This window comes from Cyphomyrmex costatus, unplaced genomic scaffold (assembly GCF_001594065.2).
Source record: "Cyphomyrmex costatus isolate MS0001 unplaced genomic scaffold, Ccosl1.0 scaffold960, whole genome shotgun sequence".
NCBI lineage: Eukaryota > Metazoa > Arthropoda > Insecta > Hymenoptera > Formicidae > Cyphomyrmex > Cyphomyrmex costatus.
The window spans coordinates 177,608-197,415 of record NW_017280551.1 but is presented as its reverse complement, the minus strand read 5'-3'; the positions used below and the strand labels follow the sequence as shown (position 1 = coordinate 197,415).

The following is a 19,808-nucleotide window of genomic DNA, read 5'->3' as shown; positions in this document are numbered from 1 at the left end:
TTTATGTGCATTACAATACGATATATGCCGAATACATCATTTCTCCTATTAATTATCTTTGGAATTAGTTATCAATATATAGAATTATTAATACGTATTAATGTATATTAATATATTTTGATTCGTTGAATTATACATTCTAGACATGTATCTCAAAAATATCAAATGCCGCGATATGTCCTCGAATGACAATACAGATTCCTGTGATTTTATGATATTTTATATATAACACATTTCGCATAGCATATGAAATATAAAAGAATTAGGCGGAATAATAGATGTTATCTATAATAAATGGAAAAAACAATTAAATTTTAAAACATAGATATATCGACAGTGTCGAAGAGATCACCCAAATAATCCGCTAATATAATCCACTAAGCTGTTTTCTATACCCTGATTCGAGTCTGTATTTGAGGTGTTCTCTTCCTCTGAAAGTGTATTACTATTTTCTTGTGTCTGATTCGAGTCTGTATTTGAGGTGTTCTCTTGCTCTGGAAGTGTATTACTATTTTCTTGTGTCTCATTCGAGTCTGTATTTGAAGTGTTCTCTTCCTCTGGAAGTGTATTACTATTTTCTTGTGTCTCATTCGAGTCTGTATTTGAAGTGTTCTCTTCCTCTGAAAGTGTATTACTATTTTCTTGTGTTTCATTCGAGTCTGTATTTGAAGTGTTCTCTTCTTCTGGAAGTGTATTCGTATCATTATTATTTTCTCCTGTCTGATTTGATGACTCACTTTCCGATCCAAGCATATTTGAAAAGGAAAGTATTTCATTCATCATTTCAACCAAATACATTTTCATTGCAGCTATCTCATTTATAGCACAGTCGAGATTTTGATATAATGTGATTACCAATTCTTTTAAAACATTTATATATTGAACGAACTGACACATTCGGTCTATGGTACGAAATAATGAGCGAACGGATGAATTTCTTTCTACAGCTATCTTCTTTTCAGTCAGTGACTCACTCAATGGCTCTGTTAATTCAACTCCGTCTATGGATACAGGATATGACTCTGTGACACTCGCACCGAGCTCTAAAAAAATGTCAAATGGTTATTATTTCAAATGTCATTAATATTTTAATATATAGTACATGGACTTCCTGATCAAAGAAATCTATAAAATTTTTTATGTACTGAAATCTATTTTATTAAAATCCTTTTACACATAAAAAAGTTCTTTTTGATTAAAGTGAATAAAAATAATTTTGTCGTGAGTTGTAATTATCATATTATATTAGGTCGGTGCAAAAATTCTTCCCGATGCGGATAAAAAAATATATATAATCTTACAACTTTATCGGCAGAAATGTTTATGATCTTTGTAAATTGGCATCTGCATTAACAGTTGTGCACAACAAGCCATAGATGTCAAAAGATGTAGCCTTATAGTATATTACGATTAAAAATGGAACTAGATAAAGAGCATATTTGTCACCGTCTTTTGTTTTGTTTTCACAAAAAAAAAATGCTGCTGATGCACACAGAATTATTTGTGACACATATTGTGAAAATGTTATAGCCATTAGAACGTGTGCGAATTGATTTAAACAATTTGAAGATAGTGATATTAGACGGTAGATATTAGTGATAAAGAACGTTTCGGACGTTTTGCAACTGTGAAAGAGAATGAATTGTAAGCATTGCTTAATGAAGATTCCAGCCGAATCGACTCATCAACTTTCAACACAACTGGGAGTTGATCATTCAACAATTGTTCGCCGTTTAAATGCAATAGAAAAAAATCCAGAAGTATGGAAAGTGGATGCCACATGAATTATCCGAATGCGCAATTGGCAATCGATACAACATATACCTTTCGTTGCTTGGTAAACAAAAAAAGAAAGGTTTTTTTGTGACGTATTGTAACTGGAGATATTTTTGGATAACCTAACCCTCCCAAAAGACAAAAATATTGGGTGGAACGTAGTCAATCAACACATCGACGCCACGCCGCAATATCTATCCTACTGTGTGTTTGGTGGGACTAGAAAGAGGTGTACTCTTCTATGAGCTGTTGTCACCGAACCAAACCGTTTTAGGAGACCGCTACAGTAAACAATTAAAGCAATTGTATAGAAAACTAATTCAAAAACGTCCAATAGCCAGCAAACGTAAGGTCCCGTTGCATGATAATGGCTAAGTTACACATTGCTAAGGAAACCAAGAAAGCATTGTTAGAATTGAAATGAGATGTTCTCCCGCATCCAGCTTACTCATCAGACATTACCTCTTCTGATTATTATATCTCTTTAGAATTTAGATCGATGCAACACGGTTTATATTAATATATTTGGTGAGCGTTTTTCAAATATCAAGGATATACGAAAATGGGTCGATCATTGAATTGTCTCGAAGGGGATGATTTCTTTTTTCGACATGGTATTTGTCGGTATGCTATCGGAAAGATAAAAAAATATCGTGAAAAACGATGGAAAATATTTCGATTAATATATAATTCTTATTGTAATACAAAATTGCAAAAAATCAGTAAAAACTTTTGCACCGACCAATACAATACTTGACAGGTATATAAACATATAATTTTGTAATTTTATATACATTTCCGTGCAAGTTTTTAAACTGACGAGACACAGAACAAAACAATTTATATTTACAGTCTTTATTTACAATTAAACATATAATAACATCAGGATTTTTTAATCGATGTGCCGTAAAGGGTCTCTAAATGTGTTGCAAAAATTTTAAAAAATCTAGAAGCTTAATTATTTTAAATTTGATCAGTGTAAACATAATAATGTTTTTTTTTTAACTTACCATGATGTGAAACATGACGAGCCTGGATATAAACTATAGCGAATGTCAAGATTAACAGATGTAAACTCTTATAACCCATATTTCTACAGAGTGTTATTGACAACAGAAGCTTCAACGGCTTGAACGGCTGTGCTAATAGGATTCATGTTGCTTATTTGACGTATTTATAAGAAAAAAAACGCCAATTATAATGTAAAATAATTACTAGCTGTGCTATCTATCGTTTGCGTATGTATAGATATATTTTTGTTTTCGCATATTTGCGCAATTCATATAAAAGTTTATTTTTTGAAATGCAATTTTGCATAATGCATATAGTTTCCTGAAACTAAAGTTTCAAATTATATAAAACGATTTCTTTTGCTACAAAAGATTGAAAATTAATTGTTCAAATTATGATGCACGGCTAAAATAGATTCAAAATGTTTAATCTTCTTGTCAGATTTATATTTCGTGTAAAGGCACATACATTTTATAATCTGTCTCCTTTTAATGTGAGTTTCTAATTTTATAATAATTGTGATTATTATAATTGTGATTTTAATGATTTAAAAAAAATTTAATAATAGATTATTTGTATCAATAAAATGGTGACAAAACCTTCCTTTGCATGCACGTATTTATTTTTAATGATTTTATCATAAAAGTAAACGTGTTATGAATGTAAATAAATTTTACTGAAATTTTATTATTATTCTCATTTGAAAGTCAAGGAAAGTCAAAAATAATTGTTATATACAGGATGTTGATAGTAATATCGTTTCTGATCTTTTTCTTATCATTCGCTTGTTACGTCTATTATGCTACATCGTGCAAGTTTTTATTATTACTTGTAAATATTTAGCAGATAAAGCAAATGTAGGAGGTAATGATATGTTGGGCAATAGCAGTTACTTACACGTGGTACATTACATCATGTTTCCACTTTTTAATAAAATTGCAAAAACGAATATGAAATATACAAAAATAGAAGAAAACTTTGTTCTAAAAATTCTTATTTTCTTTCTTTTGAATATTTCTTGTCTAAATATTGTTTTAACATGATTTGTTTAAATAATTTAATTAAAAGTGTCAAGGATTGTGAAGGTACAAAACAATTATTGACATCACATTATGAGCTCCTCGAAACCAAGTAACTTTTGTTTGATATTTTCCCTTCTATTGTTAAAAACAAGCGAGTTATTCAGGTGACTTGTTTTAAATGCCTCACCCTGTATATGACATATCGGTAAAATAAGAAAACTTATTTGTCGATTTGTAGTGTAAATTTTACTTGTAATCTCGAGAATCTTATTACTTTTTCTTTTTATTTATTCTTTGTATTTCAATATAGTGTTACTACACATTTTATTTCGCAAGCTGATTAACATTGCTTATTATTTACGAGTTTTTATGTTGTCATCTGTCACGTCAGTAATCATTCTCTCTTTGAATCTTTGCAGAAATATTGAGATTCCAAATCTATAACATAGATTTATGGATCAATTCTAAGCAAAATCATAAAACTCGTTCTTGTAAAACTTGTAAGAACTTATGATTAGTATTCTAATTTTATGCGTACATATCGTAAGATTTACGGTTGTTAGTAAATATCTATGATTTCTTATAAATCTTATGGCTAATAAGAAACTGTCCGTAAAGGTGCAAGCATTTAAAAGTTCTTACAAGTCTTACGAGAATATGTTACGAGTCTGTTTAGAATTTAAGTATTATTAGATAGGTGAGCTTCTTCCAAAAATCAATTAATGAAACGTGCAGAAGAATAAAACTCAATTTATAATTCAAGATAAACGTTTGAGTTTATGTACTGAATTTCGATTGCAAATACGACATAACGAATGTCAAATTGACTTTAAGCTCTATTTACTGTACGTATCTCAAAGATATGATTTTATCTAAGTTTTTCAAGGAAAATGCAATTATAAATACGGACGTAAGTTTTATAATTAGTATTTGCGATGGTTGTAAGCAGTACCGATAAGATATTGCACAACGAACTGTAATTGCTAGAACAGAAGGTTAAAATATTTAATAGCGCAAAATATGGATTACTCCATTTCGCGTACATTCTCGATAAACGAATGGTCGAAAATCAATACTGCTTGGAAATTGCAAGTGATCGTAATATCAAATCTAACCGTGCGTTTATCAAGTTATCTTCTATACGTACTTATTACACGTTTAAAAAGATTTGTAGAATTTTCCCGGATAATAGAATATCGTGGAAATTTAGGGAAGCGAACGTAATGACGGCGTGTTTGCGCGGGTATCAAGAGTTCGGACACAAACATATTTTTATCGAACACGTGCCCTCATTACTTCATGAACCATAATTCCGACAATTCCGTGCAAGTTTTTACAAAGCTGAAAATAGCTCTCGCAGTGGAACGCGCGTGGCCGTGACTGCTGAATTTATAGAGCTTCGTCGACGGAGTGCCAACTCGAGCATTGTTATCACTCGTTTAACGACTTGCGGGCGAACTTCGCTTTTCATTTCACCGAGAACTCGGTCGTCCGCGATCGTGGATACGCCATCGACATCGTTTATATCCCATCCAGGACGGATACATCAGGGAGAGCTCGATTTCCGCCTCGTTCGGTTATCCCGGTATGATCCGCGAGCATCGCGCTTCAAAGATTCCGCGAATTTCCGCCGTGATCCGCGAGCTTATATCCACGTGCCCTCTATGACTCGATCGATCCACATCATAGATGTTTCCCGCTACGAGCATTTTTCTTGTTGACGTTATCGAAAGAGAAAGAAGAAGAGACGGGGAGAAAGAGAGAGAATCGCGTGCTACGCGCTTCGATAATATCATATTGGTCTCCTCCCAAGCGTGACATCGAGAAAGATCAGAGAGAAGTGACGACTACATCAGCCACTTTTGCTGGATAATCCATCAAGAAGCTAATATCTTAGTTGCTGCTGAAAATAAATTGAGAGAAAAGTTTTTGATATTTACGATTATAATGTTACCATATTTATGGTTAGGTATTACGGTTATTGTTAATAATTATATATTAAAGTTGTTAATAATAATTATAATTTTAGAAATAATATGACAAATGACAGTTTTAACATATTGTAAATATATAAAATGCATTTACATTACAAATTCTTCGGACATTTCGACCTCATTTCGAGGGCCATCTTCAGTAAATTTTAGCAAAGCAAATCTCATAATTATTTATTGTTGCCAATTATACATATATATTTATTGATAGAATCATATATATATAAATATCATTACTAACATTATAGCAGCCACTGCCTAATAATGATGATAACACGTAATTATAGTCACAAATATCAAAACCTCGATCAAAACTTTTCTTTTATAATCAGTGAAGCGCGCCACGAATAAAAATCGAAGTCTGCATAAATTCCGTGTTCACGCACAAATACATAATATCGTTGTATTAAATAATAACGTGTTAAAATATGTAACTGTTTATTAACGCGGTACGAGATTTGCTCGATATCAGCGTTCACTGTGTAAAAACACTGCACCTCGTATATCTAATCAATTATTTTTCTTCAGTTTGATATCGCCGAGCGACGCTGACAGGTCCGTGAAGAAGCGAGTAAATCAATTTTGTAGGATGGCAGGCAGCCGGCCACGCAGTTTTCCGGTACACTGCAGCCAGCCGGTACTATAATAATAATGTTGCTTTTGTTTTATGTATAGTATAACGTTGACTAATAAACGGGGAGGACTCTCACGCAAACGGATGGCAGGGATTGCGCGGCGTGGATTCGATATTCTGGTCAGATTTCCGGTTTTTCCACTTTTGCTTTTCCCCCTTTTTTTGTTTCGCTTATCCGCGAGCGTGGATTTTGACGCACGAGAGCCGCCAGCCAGCCTCGCATGGCTCACGTGAATAGTGAAAGTCGATCGCCCTGATCTCGGTGTCAGAACCAGGTTTCAGTCCAGCAACTCGAACTCTGTGTGTTCTTTTTTTTTTCATTCTTTGATTTTTTAATTTTTTTTTTATTTATGTAACAATCTGCGTCCGCGAAAGGGGAAGGTATCCGCAGGCCATAAAGCGGCAAGAATTTCCTGGTGTGAACTATTGCTAGCCAACTACTCGGTTGGGAGCTAAGAATTGCATTTTGTATGCATTGCGACTAGAACGCGCAGGTGTTCCGCAGCGATTGATAAAACAGAATTCATGACATTTTCAAATAACACGTTTCTTTCTTTCTTATATTCTTTTAAAACTTTGTGTGAACTATTATTCATAGTAATCCTTCGTAGGCACACATTTTTACTTACTTCGTAAATGGTCTAGGTCTTTTTTTGTCCAGTCCAAATTTTGTTACTGTTTTACTCTCTAAAAGTGCATGAAGTGCATCAGCAAATATTTACATGTATTTATTTATTTTATTTGAAATATATTTACTGTTTTTTTAATAATTCACTGATTCACTTTTAGAAAAGCTTGAAAAATCTAGAAAAATTCAGAATTATTTTTTAACATCTTTGCTAATGTTACCAAATACTTATTTAATTTAAATGTTAAAACCTTTATTTAATAAAAATTGATATTTTTGTACCAAGAAATTTGAGAGTAAAATTTAGCCAAAAAAAACTCACAATCAGTTTGTCTATGAGGAGTTAATTTGCGGTATAATTAGAAATCTTTTCTTTAGTTAATATATAGTATACACTTTTGAAACTTAAAGTGAAGTAGATGTATGTTTGATATTTGACGAAAACGAGAAAGAGAGTGCTAGTTTAGTACGAAAATAAAACACAAACCTCAGTGTGACACGTTTGGTATATACACTGTTTAATTAATTACCCACGCGTGTTCGTGAATAATCTTGTTCTGCATAATTATTAATGCGCATTTCAAAGCTTAGGTGAGATTTAGATGTTGTGCAGTTCGAGTGATGCATTGTCACTGTGCGGGGATAATTCCGTCAATAGTTTGCATTTGCAAGCGTACTGACAGCGACGATAATCTAGTTACGAGAAGTTCAACTTATGGACTTGCGAAAGCACTGAATTATTACATGTCGAACAAAGCGAAGGCAGTTCAAAGCTAATTCTAATCATCGCCTACAGTGGCATTTATACATTATGGCTCGCAATGCATTTGCTGTGAATCCAAGCAATATATGTACCGGTTAATAATTGGCGCGTTTATGCGAGTATATGTCGTACGAAATTTCATTTTGCACAGTGCCGACAAAGTGTGGAGCCAACTCAATGAACTTTGAAATGACAGTAATGTGGCGGAAATTGTTTATATTTCAACGCGAGAGATTTGTATTGTTCGTCGATCGGATGAAACGTGACGTAAAGTGTCGAATCGGTCAGAGTGATTGATCAATTGCGACAGTAAAGGGGCTCCGATAGCAATTTCGTAGTGATGTATGAATTATGATCACCCGTGTCGAAAACAGCGTTCAGTATGTCGGTCAAGATACGGCGGAGTTAATAGGTCATCGCGCGATGGGAACGTCCGACTGAATTTGTACGAGGCAATCATCTCGGGTTCTCCCATCGGACCACGCGTGGCAATTACTTTCGCCTAATCGGAAGCCTCACGGGCATTCTGTACCTGCGTAATGTCATCCCAATGTAACGATATCCTTACGTCATAGTTCGTTTGCGCAATCTCTCTCTCTCTCTCTCTTTCTGTCTCTTTGCCTTGCAACGTCAACTTAAAAAGAATGGACCTTGAACTGGAAAGCAACAACGCCATTAACAAATTATAAAAAGTGGGACTTGAAACACGACGGCGAGAGTTTATAGGATAATTGTCCCTACTATCGTGTCTCTCCTTATTAAGGTACTTTTGTATTTAAGCCATAAAGAAAACTACATTACAATAAATAAGAAATGATACATTTTTTATATTAAGTTAAATTATTAATGTATACGATATCGAATGTAATATTCTATTTTTTAATTAATTATTAAAGTATAGTAAACATTTTTTGAAAGATATGAGGCTTTATGTGATTAAAAAGAGAGAGAGAGAGAGAGAGAGAGAGAGAGAGAGAGAGAGAGAGAGAGAGAGTAATTTACGCTTATCTATCAATGTGTCCTGTACTGGAGCTGAGAGTGCTATATACATTGAAATTGTAAATATGATTAAAATAGTTTATGCAATATTAATATGTAATATTAATTTAAACAATTAGCTTACATCTATTATTTATTTTAGTAACTATATAATGAATCAAATAGGGAGAGGCACACAAATTGGGGGTACATTAACAGAGCCATCGGCCCTACATAGAAAGGCTCACTAATAGGGACAAAAACGTTTTCTTTATTTTTATCAAAAATATAAAATATTCATATTTTTTTAAATTAAAAATATAAAAAAAACTAAATAGTTAAAAAACCGATATTGTTTCAAGCAGATAAAATTAAAGCTATAATATTTAATAATAAATTCAGTAATGGTAAAGTTGGTTTAAAAGCACATTTTCTCAGGTACATTAATAGGAACAATTATCTCATTTTTTAGAGTTCTACTTTATTTATGGCGCGCGCGCGCGCGCGCGTGTGTGTGTGTGTGTGTGTGTGTCAATGTCTATTCGTAAAAAAGTTATTTAAAAAGTATTAGTACTTTTTACAATTTTACTTGTCTAGACGAAGATTATTATCTGTTGCATGTTAGATACACGAGTACATATATGTGTATATACATGACACTGATGCTTTATTAGTTTATTTTTTGCTGGCTTGATCGGCGTGATGCCACAAATATAAACGAAACATGAAAATAAAAACGTGGATGAATAAATGCGGAATCATTACGGATGTTGGTTGCGGCAACGACGAATAGGTATCCCGATGCTATGAATATGCCCGTTCGTATACTAACCGAATCACCGTACTGGATCAAAGGATGTCACGTGTGCTAAATAAATAGCTTCTATACGTATGCCGCGTGCGGGCAATAGATATAGCTACATTGCTAATTCGTCAACGACTGATGCGAGATATTTTCAGTAAAGTACACTTACTCGCTAAAATAGTTTACGGCCAAAGGTGATGAGATGGAAACTGTAAACTGCAATTTTACGAAAACTGTGATCATGAAATTATGATTTGAAAGCAATTCTTGCTTGTGCTAAGCGGCATCGACAAAGAGATTTTCGGAAAATTCTAAAATATCGTTTATGTTTTACCTATTTTTCAAATAAGTATCTTTTTAATTGTCCTTATATAAACACAGATTTATATATCCTTTTCTGCAATTAAACTATGAATGATAATGTAGTCTAAACTGGACGATTTTGTTATCGATGTTTAATGTCAGCTCGTAACCGAATTTGCTTTGTACATATAAAACAATCTTGATTTTGGACTAAGAGTTATATGAACAAATAATGTTGAATTCTTAGAATTAGGCTTAGATACCTAATATAAAAGATTAATTACATAGTAGCGTGTGTAATTATGAGTCAATGACACGTAAATCGAATGTGTGTAAGTCCTACCAAATCGATAAAATAGACAATTTTAGGATTTTCTTAAAACTTAAGGTTTGATCTTCAAGTCAAAAGAAATTGCTCAATCACAATAAAATGAGAGGAGAATGATTGGCTACGATTAATCAAATTTTTACGACTTAAGGCTTAATGTCTAAGTTTTATGCTTTCAAATTTTATTGTAGACGCCACTTTAATCTTTCCGATGGATAACAATGAAAACAATCAACAAGTGACTTATGTTCATTTCCATCAATAACTTTAATCTCGGTGTAACTTACTTTTTATCTTTTTTTAGTTTGAAGAGTTAGAAAAGGATACAGAGTAAATTAAACCGAGTTAAAGTTTATCTATAATACATTGGTAGAAATGGACATTAATACTGCGACCGAAGATTCGGTGATTTGTCGGAGAAGAGAAGACGGTAGTTAATCTGACGCGCTCTCGACGTCATTAGCTGGAGTTGTCGGCGCTATAATAATCTAGCGAAACGACGCGTGGTTGCCGTCGTCATCGGAAGCCAGCGATCGGTTGGTCGGTCGGTCAGCCTCTCTCTCGATTTCTCATGAAAAGCAGTTAAGTCTGGATCGTAGCCAAGGCGTTCCGACGATCCCCTCTTGTCTCGCGTCCCAGTGGTTTCGATTTCTGCTGATTATGGGGGAGACGCGTGGTGGCGGTGATGCTGCTGCTGCTGCAAGTTGCTCTGGAAGCGAATTGTAGAGTGAAAGAGAAGGAGAAATGGGGGGAGGGCACCGGGGGAGCTGTCTGGGCGTCCCCAGGGGCAACAGGTACTCACACATTGCCATTAGCTTTTCCGGGAGACAGACCGACCGACCTACCTATCTACCGGGGGTAAGAGGCAAGAGATACCCGGCCACGTGCTCGTACTAAATATAACGTCTGTCCAGTGTCTACCTCTTTCCATTGCTCCTTCTTGTCTCGCGTGCAACCTCGACGCGGTCGCGGGACCGTTACCTCTTCCGAGGAAGAGTAGATGTATTTATATGGCAAATGATGAAGAAATGCGTATACGTTTTTTTTTTACACATTCGTATTTTTTTATTTATGTTAATTAAACCCTTCAAACCTAATTTTACTGAAACTGTGTTATATTATAAAAATTGTTTAATTTAATTCAAGGGCACTTTAATAAGTATACTTTATACGCAACAATTAATTTTTTTTTAAATTTTCATCATTTTTTAAACATATACGTTATATTATATACATCTGATGTCAGATAATGTCGATAGAATTAAATAATTTCAACGGATTTAATTTTCTTTAAATTTTGGTGTACATTATAATGTACACTGCAAGATCTGAATGGGATATTAATCTGAAATACACAACAAATGGGAAATAAAAGACCCTAATCGGTCAAGGTGGATCTTTAATGCTTAAATAATTCGGTGTGTAATCTGAAATATTAATGTGTATTAGCCATTATATTTATATTAGCTGTTATTATAATATATTAACTTACCTAGATGTTTTTTCTGCGATTAAGATCGACGTATTGAATTCAATTGACGACAGCTGCACGTGCCGATGTCAATTGCAAACGAATTTTGAACTTTCGTCTTCTTTTTGTTCAAAGAATAAATGGGTACTTTTTTTGACAGTCGTAGACGAAACTCATTGTATTTCTACGTGGAGAATAAAAACTTTTGGCGGCACACCGCTGCACCGGCTGAACACAACGGGTTCGTATTGGATTATCCTGCTGTCCTAGTTCATCGGTCACGATAAACTCCCTTTGTATGCGATTCTCACCTCAACATGTGCATTTTTCATATTCTCAGCCGTTTAACGCGCTACTATATTCTCTTTGCATTCACCGTATAATGTAGTACCGCTCCCGTACTTCAAATATAACACAGCTCAAAAAACGTGATTTTCGAGTTATTACCATAAACGGGTAAATGAAATAAATGAGTTAGGCAAACGTTATTCTATTAATCTGAGAATATAGTTACCTGGAGTTTTTTTATAATTACAGTTAGAAAATGAGAATTGTTATAAAATATTGTTTATTATTTTCTCTTTCTTTTTTATTAAGTATACTTTAGAAATCTTTATAAATATACAGTTTGATCAAAAATCCTCAATATCAAAAGCATTACACACATTAAATAAAATTTATATTTTTTAAAAGCATTATTAAAATAATCTATTTAACATGCTTATTTAATACTTATCGATTTCTGCAAAAAAATTGTGGTTTAATCCATAATATGTTTTCAAATATTAATAAATCGGAAAATAATTAATAATATACAATATGTTATTATAATAATAGTGATTTTAATTGCGACGTAAATCCCAATTAAAATCTCCAGGTGATCGTTTACGTAAAAAAAAAATCAGATTATTCTCAGATTAAGCATCAAAAATAAAACTAACTGATTTTTATAAAAATTGTCAAAACGTCGCATTCAAAAAGAATAGTTTAAAAAATAATTGTAAAAATTGTCAACTCAAAAAGTAGTTTTTTAATCCTTTGTGAAATGACCGGCAATCCCATTTCGGGTCACAATCTTTTATTTTGTAAATTGCTTGCTCGATTTTTATGAAAACTTGGTCTACAGCGTAATTCTATAATGTTTTATTTGAGGTCAAAAATGAAAAATTCTAAATAGCGATCCCATATAGTGGACAGAATTTCTAAAAAAATATTTGATTATCGTAAAAACTCGATTTTATTGAATTTTTTAACTGAAAATTAACATTAAGTTTTCAGTGCCACTTTATTTGAAGCTCATTAATGCTACGTAAACAGTTAGTATTAATTTTCAAATTAACTTTCAAATTTCGATTATAAACCTTGTGAAATCAAAGCGTGCAGATTACCTACTACATTTTTTAAATTCGACATTTTTAGATTGTATTCAAACTCGCAGCGATATTAATAATTTTTTAAATTTAAGTTTTACAATAATTACATTACTTTTTTGAAATTGAAATTTTAGAATTCTAAAACTAGAATTGAATTTATCGATCCCGAAAACCCTTGACAAACAAGATCTTCTTTAAATTTCTTTGTTAGAAAGCTCCCTCAAAATGAGTTCAGAATTGTGAAATGAAAATAACAGAAATGAAAATTTTTAATAAAGAATATATTCTTTTTCTCGATATTATTTGATAACAGTCAATAATTTTTAAGATGAAAAGTACTCTTTCGTCTTTTCTAGAAAACTTAATTTTTTGAGTTGTGTCACTTTTGAAGTAATCTCCCCATTTGAAGAAAGTGATATATTTTTATTAAAACGAAAGCCTTTCCATTAAAGTGAAAGCGTCATCAAATCATATTTGCAAAATGATTTTCTATTTCACACGCCTCTTTTGTCATCCTACATTGGGTGTGTCAGCGTGTGTGGGATTGTCATGTAGTTTTAGAGCTTTCGGTAATTTTGATATAATTGAATCACGGGCATCTTTCGTCAAGAGGCGATGAGAAGTCAGAAGAAGGCGGAGTAGGAAGGAAGAAGAAAATGGCCGTTGGGACGTCTTATACGAATAACTCGAGGTTGGCACGGTCACGTCGCGGCCCTCCGTTCGACTCCATGTTTTCGTCATCCTCTCTCCTTCTTTCTCTTTTGCTAGTTTTCCCGGTTTCTCCCGTCTGTCTGCCTATCTCTGACATGCCACGGCCAATTTCTGTCCCGCCGCATTTGTCTCTCTTTGCCAATCGTAAAGGCGCTTCACGGAGTCGGCTTTGGAGCTGGCGGGAAGCCTGCGGGAAAAGACACGCACGTGGACCTTTCGTCGGCGACGCGAGACACGGGTGATGCGGACGAATCGTCCGCGGTAAAGAGTATACTGCCCAATGCAAAAACCGAATTCCGTCGCGGATGGCGGAATAACTCGGCACGGTCAACGATCGCGACTCCGATAGCTCGCGCCACGCACTCGCGCCCGTATCGCCGCATCGTAGCGTAGAGACGTGTGTCGCGTAATTCGACCGAAATACCGTGGACAGTTCCTTAATTAAGTTTTACTCGTTGCCAGAGGCACGATGCACTCATGCTGTGCCAAGACTAATCCATTTTCCTTCGGATAGAGATCGGAGTTTCAGGAAGTGGATACAGCGATATGAAAATTTAGACCTGTGACTATTTTTTTCATCACGGAAATAGTTTGTAAGAAGCTTTTGTGAAATTATTCTTGGAGCAACGTGTTCAACATCAATCTAGTCCAGTAGGTGTCTAATCCACAAATCGCAGAATAGATGGTTTAGTCAACATGATGTCTCACAAAAGCACATCATCTTGTTAGCCGGTCGTTGTTAACACGTTGTTACAACGCACGCAACATTCATATCGCGTTAAACGTCTGCGCGTAAATTGTCCTTACGAGAAGGCACAGCCGTGGCACCCCGAGACTCGGGTTTTGCTTGAAATACCGACGCGCGAACTTCTTAATTAACGTCCTTCACCTGTTGCCAAGCGACACAATATGCTCCTTCAGGTCACTCCAACGTAAATTACGTTCTTACAAAAAAAATCTCGTTTGTCTTACTGCAACGAAACTATATTAAACCGCATACGCATTTCAAGCGAAATTAAAACACGGAACATATTTATGGTTGTGCGCGTAATTTTTTAACTACGTATATCACAAATTCTAATTAAAAATCTCTAAATACAACACATATATATATATACTCTATATATTTTTTTTAATTTGTAAGAAATCTTCTATTCATAATTAGTTACAAAGAGTTGTTATCTACACTAAAGGAACGATTTTGCTGAAGTATTTAAAAATTCAGTTACTCTGGAAAAAACTTTATACATTTTTTGAGTTACTGGGCAATTGTAATAACTCCGTTAAGAGTAACTGATTGTGAGAAATAATACTATACTTAAGATTTCAATAAAGATGCAAAGTCTACGACATGTACAAGAACATAAGGCAATAAGATGTAAGCAGTAAGCGAATGGGCCAATCATCACAGTAGGGAAGGTTATTGCCTTTAGTTCTCTATTATGATTGGCTAAAATCGGAACGTATTTATTGAACAAAAACAGGATATAATAGATGGACCACGTCATATATTTTAACTAACAATACTATGTTAAAAAATACAATAACTGGATTTACACAAGTTGTATATATTTTTACCAGGAAAACTGCTTCAGAGTCACTCTACACTGAATAAAACTTTTTCAAGTTCTTGTCCATTTCTCCTCCATAATATTGTTACAACTTAAGAATGTAGTATTACCAAATAATAACTAAATGGATGTTTAAGAAGACTGCATATATTTTTACCAAAAAAGATTTAGTTAGACTGAAAATAATTTGGCTGGACCATGAAAATATTGTAATTATGTAGGATGTTCAAATTGATTGCTAAAATATCAAAATCTTTTGCACATCATTGATCATCATCCTTAAGATTTTTACGTAATTGTTTTGATGGTTCAACAAAATCATTTTCAGGTCAGTATCTAAATTTTTAAATAAGTATTACTTCAGTAAAACCGTCTTTTCTATGCAGATAACACCTCTTTGTACAAGTTCCTTTTATAAAATTAGAGTTTGATGCATCTATCTTGAAAAATGTATTATACAAGAACATCATGCATTAAAATAACCGATAAACATGTTAAATGTCGGTTTTTATTAGAAAAAAGTTTTCGCATTGCGCTTTATAAAGCTGTCCTATATCGACTATTATGAAAGATATACGAGGTCGGCTACTAGCTTATCGCTAATACGGACGAAGCGTACAGGGTTAAATAATGTAAGTAGTTGCAGTCGCGAGGATATCATTATGCCACGGCGCGGTGTTTTCGCAGTGGAGACAGTGCATTCGCGATGAAAAATGATGTCTGCTACGTGGCAAGTGAGATACGACGTGGCCGGCTAAAGCGGGCTAAAGAGGACTAAGCTTAAGCTAAGGCGATTCGGTAGTACATCTCTTGACTGCAATGCGGAGCATTGAATTTCTCGGCTCGTCGCAACCGGACTGAAATAAAATATTGCGTATTTTATAGTGTTATATTTAACTGTATCCGCGGACCGTATTTAACCAACACTTAATCCATACGTCCTCAACAAAGCCACCTGAATTATAAATAATACTGACTGAATGTGGGACAATTCAAAGGAATAAGGGGAACACTGAATTAGCACTCCCAACATTACGGTCGGTGCTTTCGATGTCGGAGTAACATTTGACGTTTTATCGTGATTCGTATATAGACATTATAGACGCCCGTCGATATGAATGAAATATTTAGGAACAAAATTATGCACGACGTTTTCGGTACGGAGCTGTAATTAGCTGGAGATGGAAGATGGTGGTACAAATAACTCATGTTTCCCTTGATCTCCGAGACGATTTATTATTTGTTTGTTTATACCGAAAGGCAGATCACACGCTCTACATGTATGCGGTCTCTTATATACGAGGTCTCTCGTCTCTAATGAAAAATGAATAGATTTATGAGATATAATACGTTCTGTGTGTATACGGTAACTTGATAAATTTTCACGACGTACGTAGGAGCTCAGACTTGTATATTATACATTATTATCTAATTCTCTTATATACCTCAGTATATTATGCATAAAAGATGTCTGCAAAACATATATACACATAGTAGACGTATATTACATAGTAGACGTAAGGGAATAAATGATTGCACGTGTCATTACGTGTGTCGATGTAATCACAGACTTTTACCCAAAGGACACACAAAAGAAAAACATTAAAATGACTTTATTTTTATTCTTAACGTCAAGAAATAATCAAATTTTATAATCAAAAATCATCATTTTGACTTTTATGACATCAAAATAAAATTACTTTAATAACTTTCTCTTAATTTGGTGTATTCCTTGCGTGAATAATCAGCCTAATAGTAAGATCTTATTCTTATTTTTGTGATTCCTGTCTGTCAGTAGACGTAACGGGGGTAAGACAGTAATAGTGACGTCTACACGTAATCTCTCTACATGTATAACTATAAACATGGAACTTATATACAGGGTGCCTCAAGGGAATGTGTTGAGATCAATCAACTGCCATTTTCGAATGTACTGAGATGTTGGGAAAAACAAAAATTGCGTTAAAAAAAGAAAAGTTTGCAGTTTTTAGTGGATATAAATAAAATTGAGCAAAATGTTTGCACATTAGTTTATTTTATTGATGGAAAATGCGGTAATGTTCAAGTAAACTAATGATAAATATTTTCAAAGTGTGCAATATCTGAATTTGTACAAAACTCAATTCTTTTATGAAAACTTATAAAAACTGTTTCTAACATTTCGTCTATAACGTTTCTAAACGTCTTGGATAATTTCACACTGCATAAAATTATTGATTCTTCTTACAATTAGTCCTATTGTTCGTATTCGAGCATGGTGACATTCTCTCGTTGAGAGAAGTTCTCTTGGCAGAGCTACTCTCGGTGGATTGTCGCTTCTTTCCGAGGTACATATATCTACTGATATATGGAACTTACAATTTTTAACGTCGGATCTGAACGGCGCTGGTGATCATAGATCTCTTGATCATCAGGTGGAGTCATTTTCGGTTTTTTTCACGCGAAAAATCGCGTGTGGGCGTAGGTAGGATTGAATTCGAATCTATAGATCGTGAGTCAATAATAATCGTACCGAGCGATGGGCGACTCGACGTCCTAAAAATTATCGATATCTCTCTTAAAAAGAATATACAAAATATTTTAATGCAGATTTATTGCCAAAAAAATATAATGACGTAATGTATAAGTTTAAATAAATAATGAATTCTATAAATGTCTTCGGTATGGTATCGTTCGTATAATTTTATATGTTCCGTATTTAATACGAAAACCTTTATAAGCATTGCTACATATTTTCTTAAGATAGAAGCACTCAATAAGATAAACTTTTCCTTCCGTTGACAGATTGTTCATTTTAACGCACATAGACTTGCTTCTACCATAGCTAGAATAAAATTGCAGGCTCTCAATCAGACGATAATTAACTATATATACTAACTGTTTTGATGGAAACGAAGACCAATTGTTTAGTTTCAACACATTTCTGTGGGACACACCCTGTAGATATTAATATTATTTTCCGAAATCCTCTTACATAATACCGCACATGTGTGTAAATTCTGTACATGCTTTTAAGAGCTATGTATTTGAGGAAAATTAATGGTTTAGTACATAGTATAGAAGTTTGTGCGCGTAGGAGACGATTTCAAATTTATCGAAGACTTTGTAGGGTGCTCCATGATGACATCGTATATCCTGTTTACATTGGCTGCTATTGGCTGCTATATCTCGGATACTATTTTTGAATAGTAATTATATTGTATGTCTCGGTGTTTGTTGAATGATTGTTTTTTTATCGACATTTGCGCTCAATTTTGCGCAATTTATTCATTGAGGTCGATCGGATAAGTACTGCGCGTTTTCATTAACAAAGATTTATTTAGCCACAATAACCGAGTTACAGTCGTGTGGATGAAGTAACCAATATTCTCTGCATAATCGAGATGTTGGATCGCCACTCGGCAAATAATTGGGTCAAATTCAGATTTATTAAACTCATCGCCTCTTTTCTCGAATCGTTAAATCAGCGCCGTGTAAAAGTATCATATATTCAGGATTTCAGAAACGTTGGTAACCGAAAAACTATTAGATTACCTTCATTTAATGGTTTAACTCTTCTAACAAGGTATATGAATGATACTAAATTCTCGAAAAAGAAATGAATTAATTAAAATGTAATTACCTTCCAGTGCTGCCCTCGTGTTATGTCCTCCTTCTCTTCTCTATTTTAGTCTCTTTCGGTGATCCGATGCTGAATCTCCGGTGCGGTAGGTCATAGCAATCGTAGTAGCATCTGGTAGCAGCAGAGTCGTCGTTATTTTTACGTGAAAACTTTGTTCTCCCTTGATCTCCTTCGAATGAGAACGCGACGTGCGAACGGTGGAACGACGACGAAACGGACTAGTTCATTTCAAAGGAAACACGTGTCCGCAACGGGTCCCCCTAAAAGCTGTCGTAAAGTTTGTCGATAATGAAACGTCGAAACACTAAACACACACTCATTCACCGGGATTTCGACCACGAGACTCGGTTACTTTGATGTACTATTAACGGTTTTGTTAGTAGTAAGGAGACCGCTTGGTAAAAACGTGTCGCGTGATTAAGTGGAAGAGAAATAGACAAGCGGAACGGTTTTTATTGGCTTTGTTTATTTGCGTTACCAAAATGAGCTCACAGAACTACCTGCAGTTAACGATCGTCTTCCCATTACAATAATGATACTTCGGTGTTAGATAAAAATAAGTTATTCAACGACAAATACATATATCATTCTTTCATAAAATTGATAAAATTTCGTGATACGAAATTTTGATTCTTTTATCTCATTGAGAAAATAAAATGACAAGATATATTGTGATAATGACACAGTTTCATTCATACTTTGAAACGCTTTAGAATTAATTTTTCTGACATAAACAATTCATATGATTTTACAATATTTTGCATTTACAATGTATGTATTAATGCACGGGAAAAATCGTGTTGTATACACATTAATTGAAA

General features: G+C 34.0%; 1 protein-coding gene across 1 annotated transcript; it reads right to left on the bottom strand.

Moving 5' to 3' along the window:
- Positions 1-268: 268 nt before the first annotated feature.
- LOC108782021 (putative mediator of RNA polymerase II transcription subunit 29) lies at positions 269-897 on the bottom strand. Its single transcript, XM_018550170.1, has one exon. It carries the CDS (start codon positions 895-897, stop codon positions 349-351), a length of 549 nt encoding a protein of 182 aa, XP_018405672.1. The 3' UTR covers positions 269-348.
- Between the last annotated feature and the right edge of the window lie 18,911 nt (positions 898-19,808).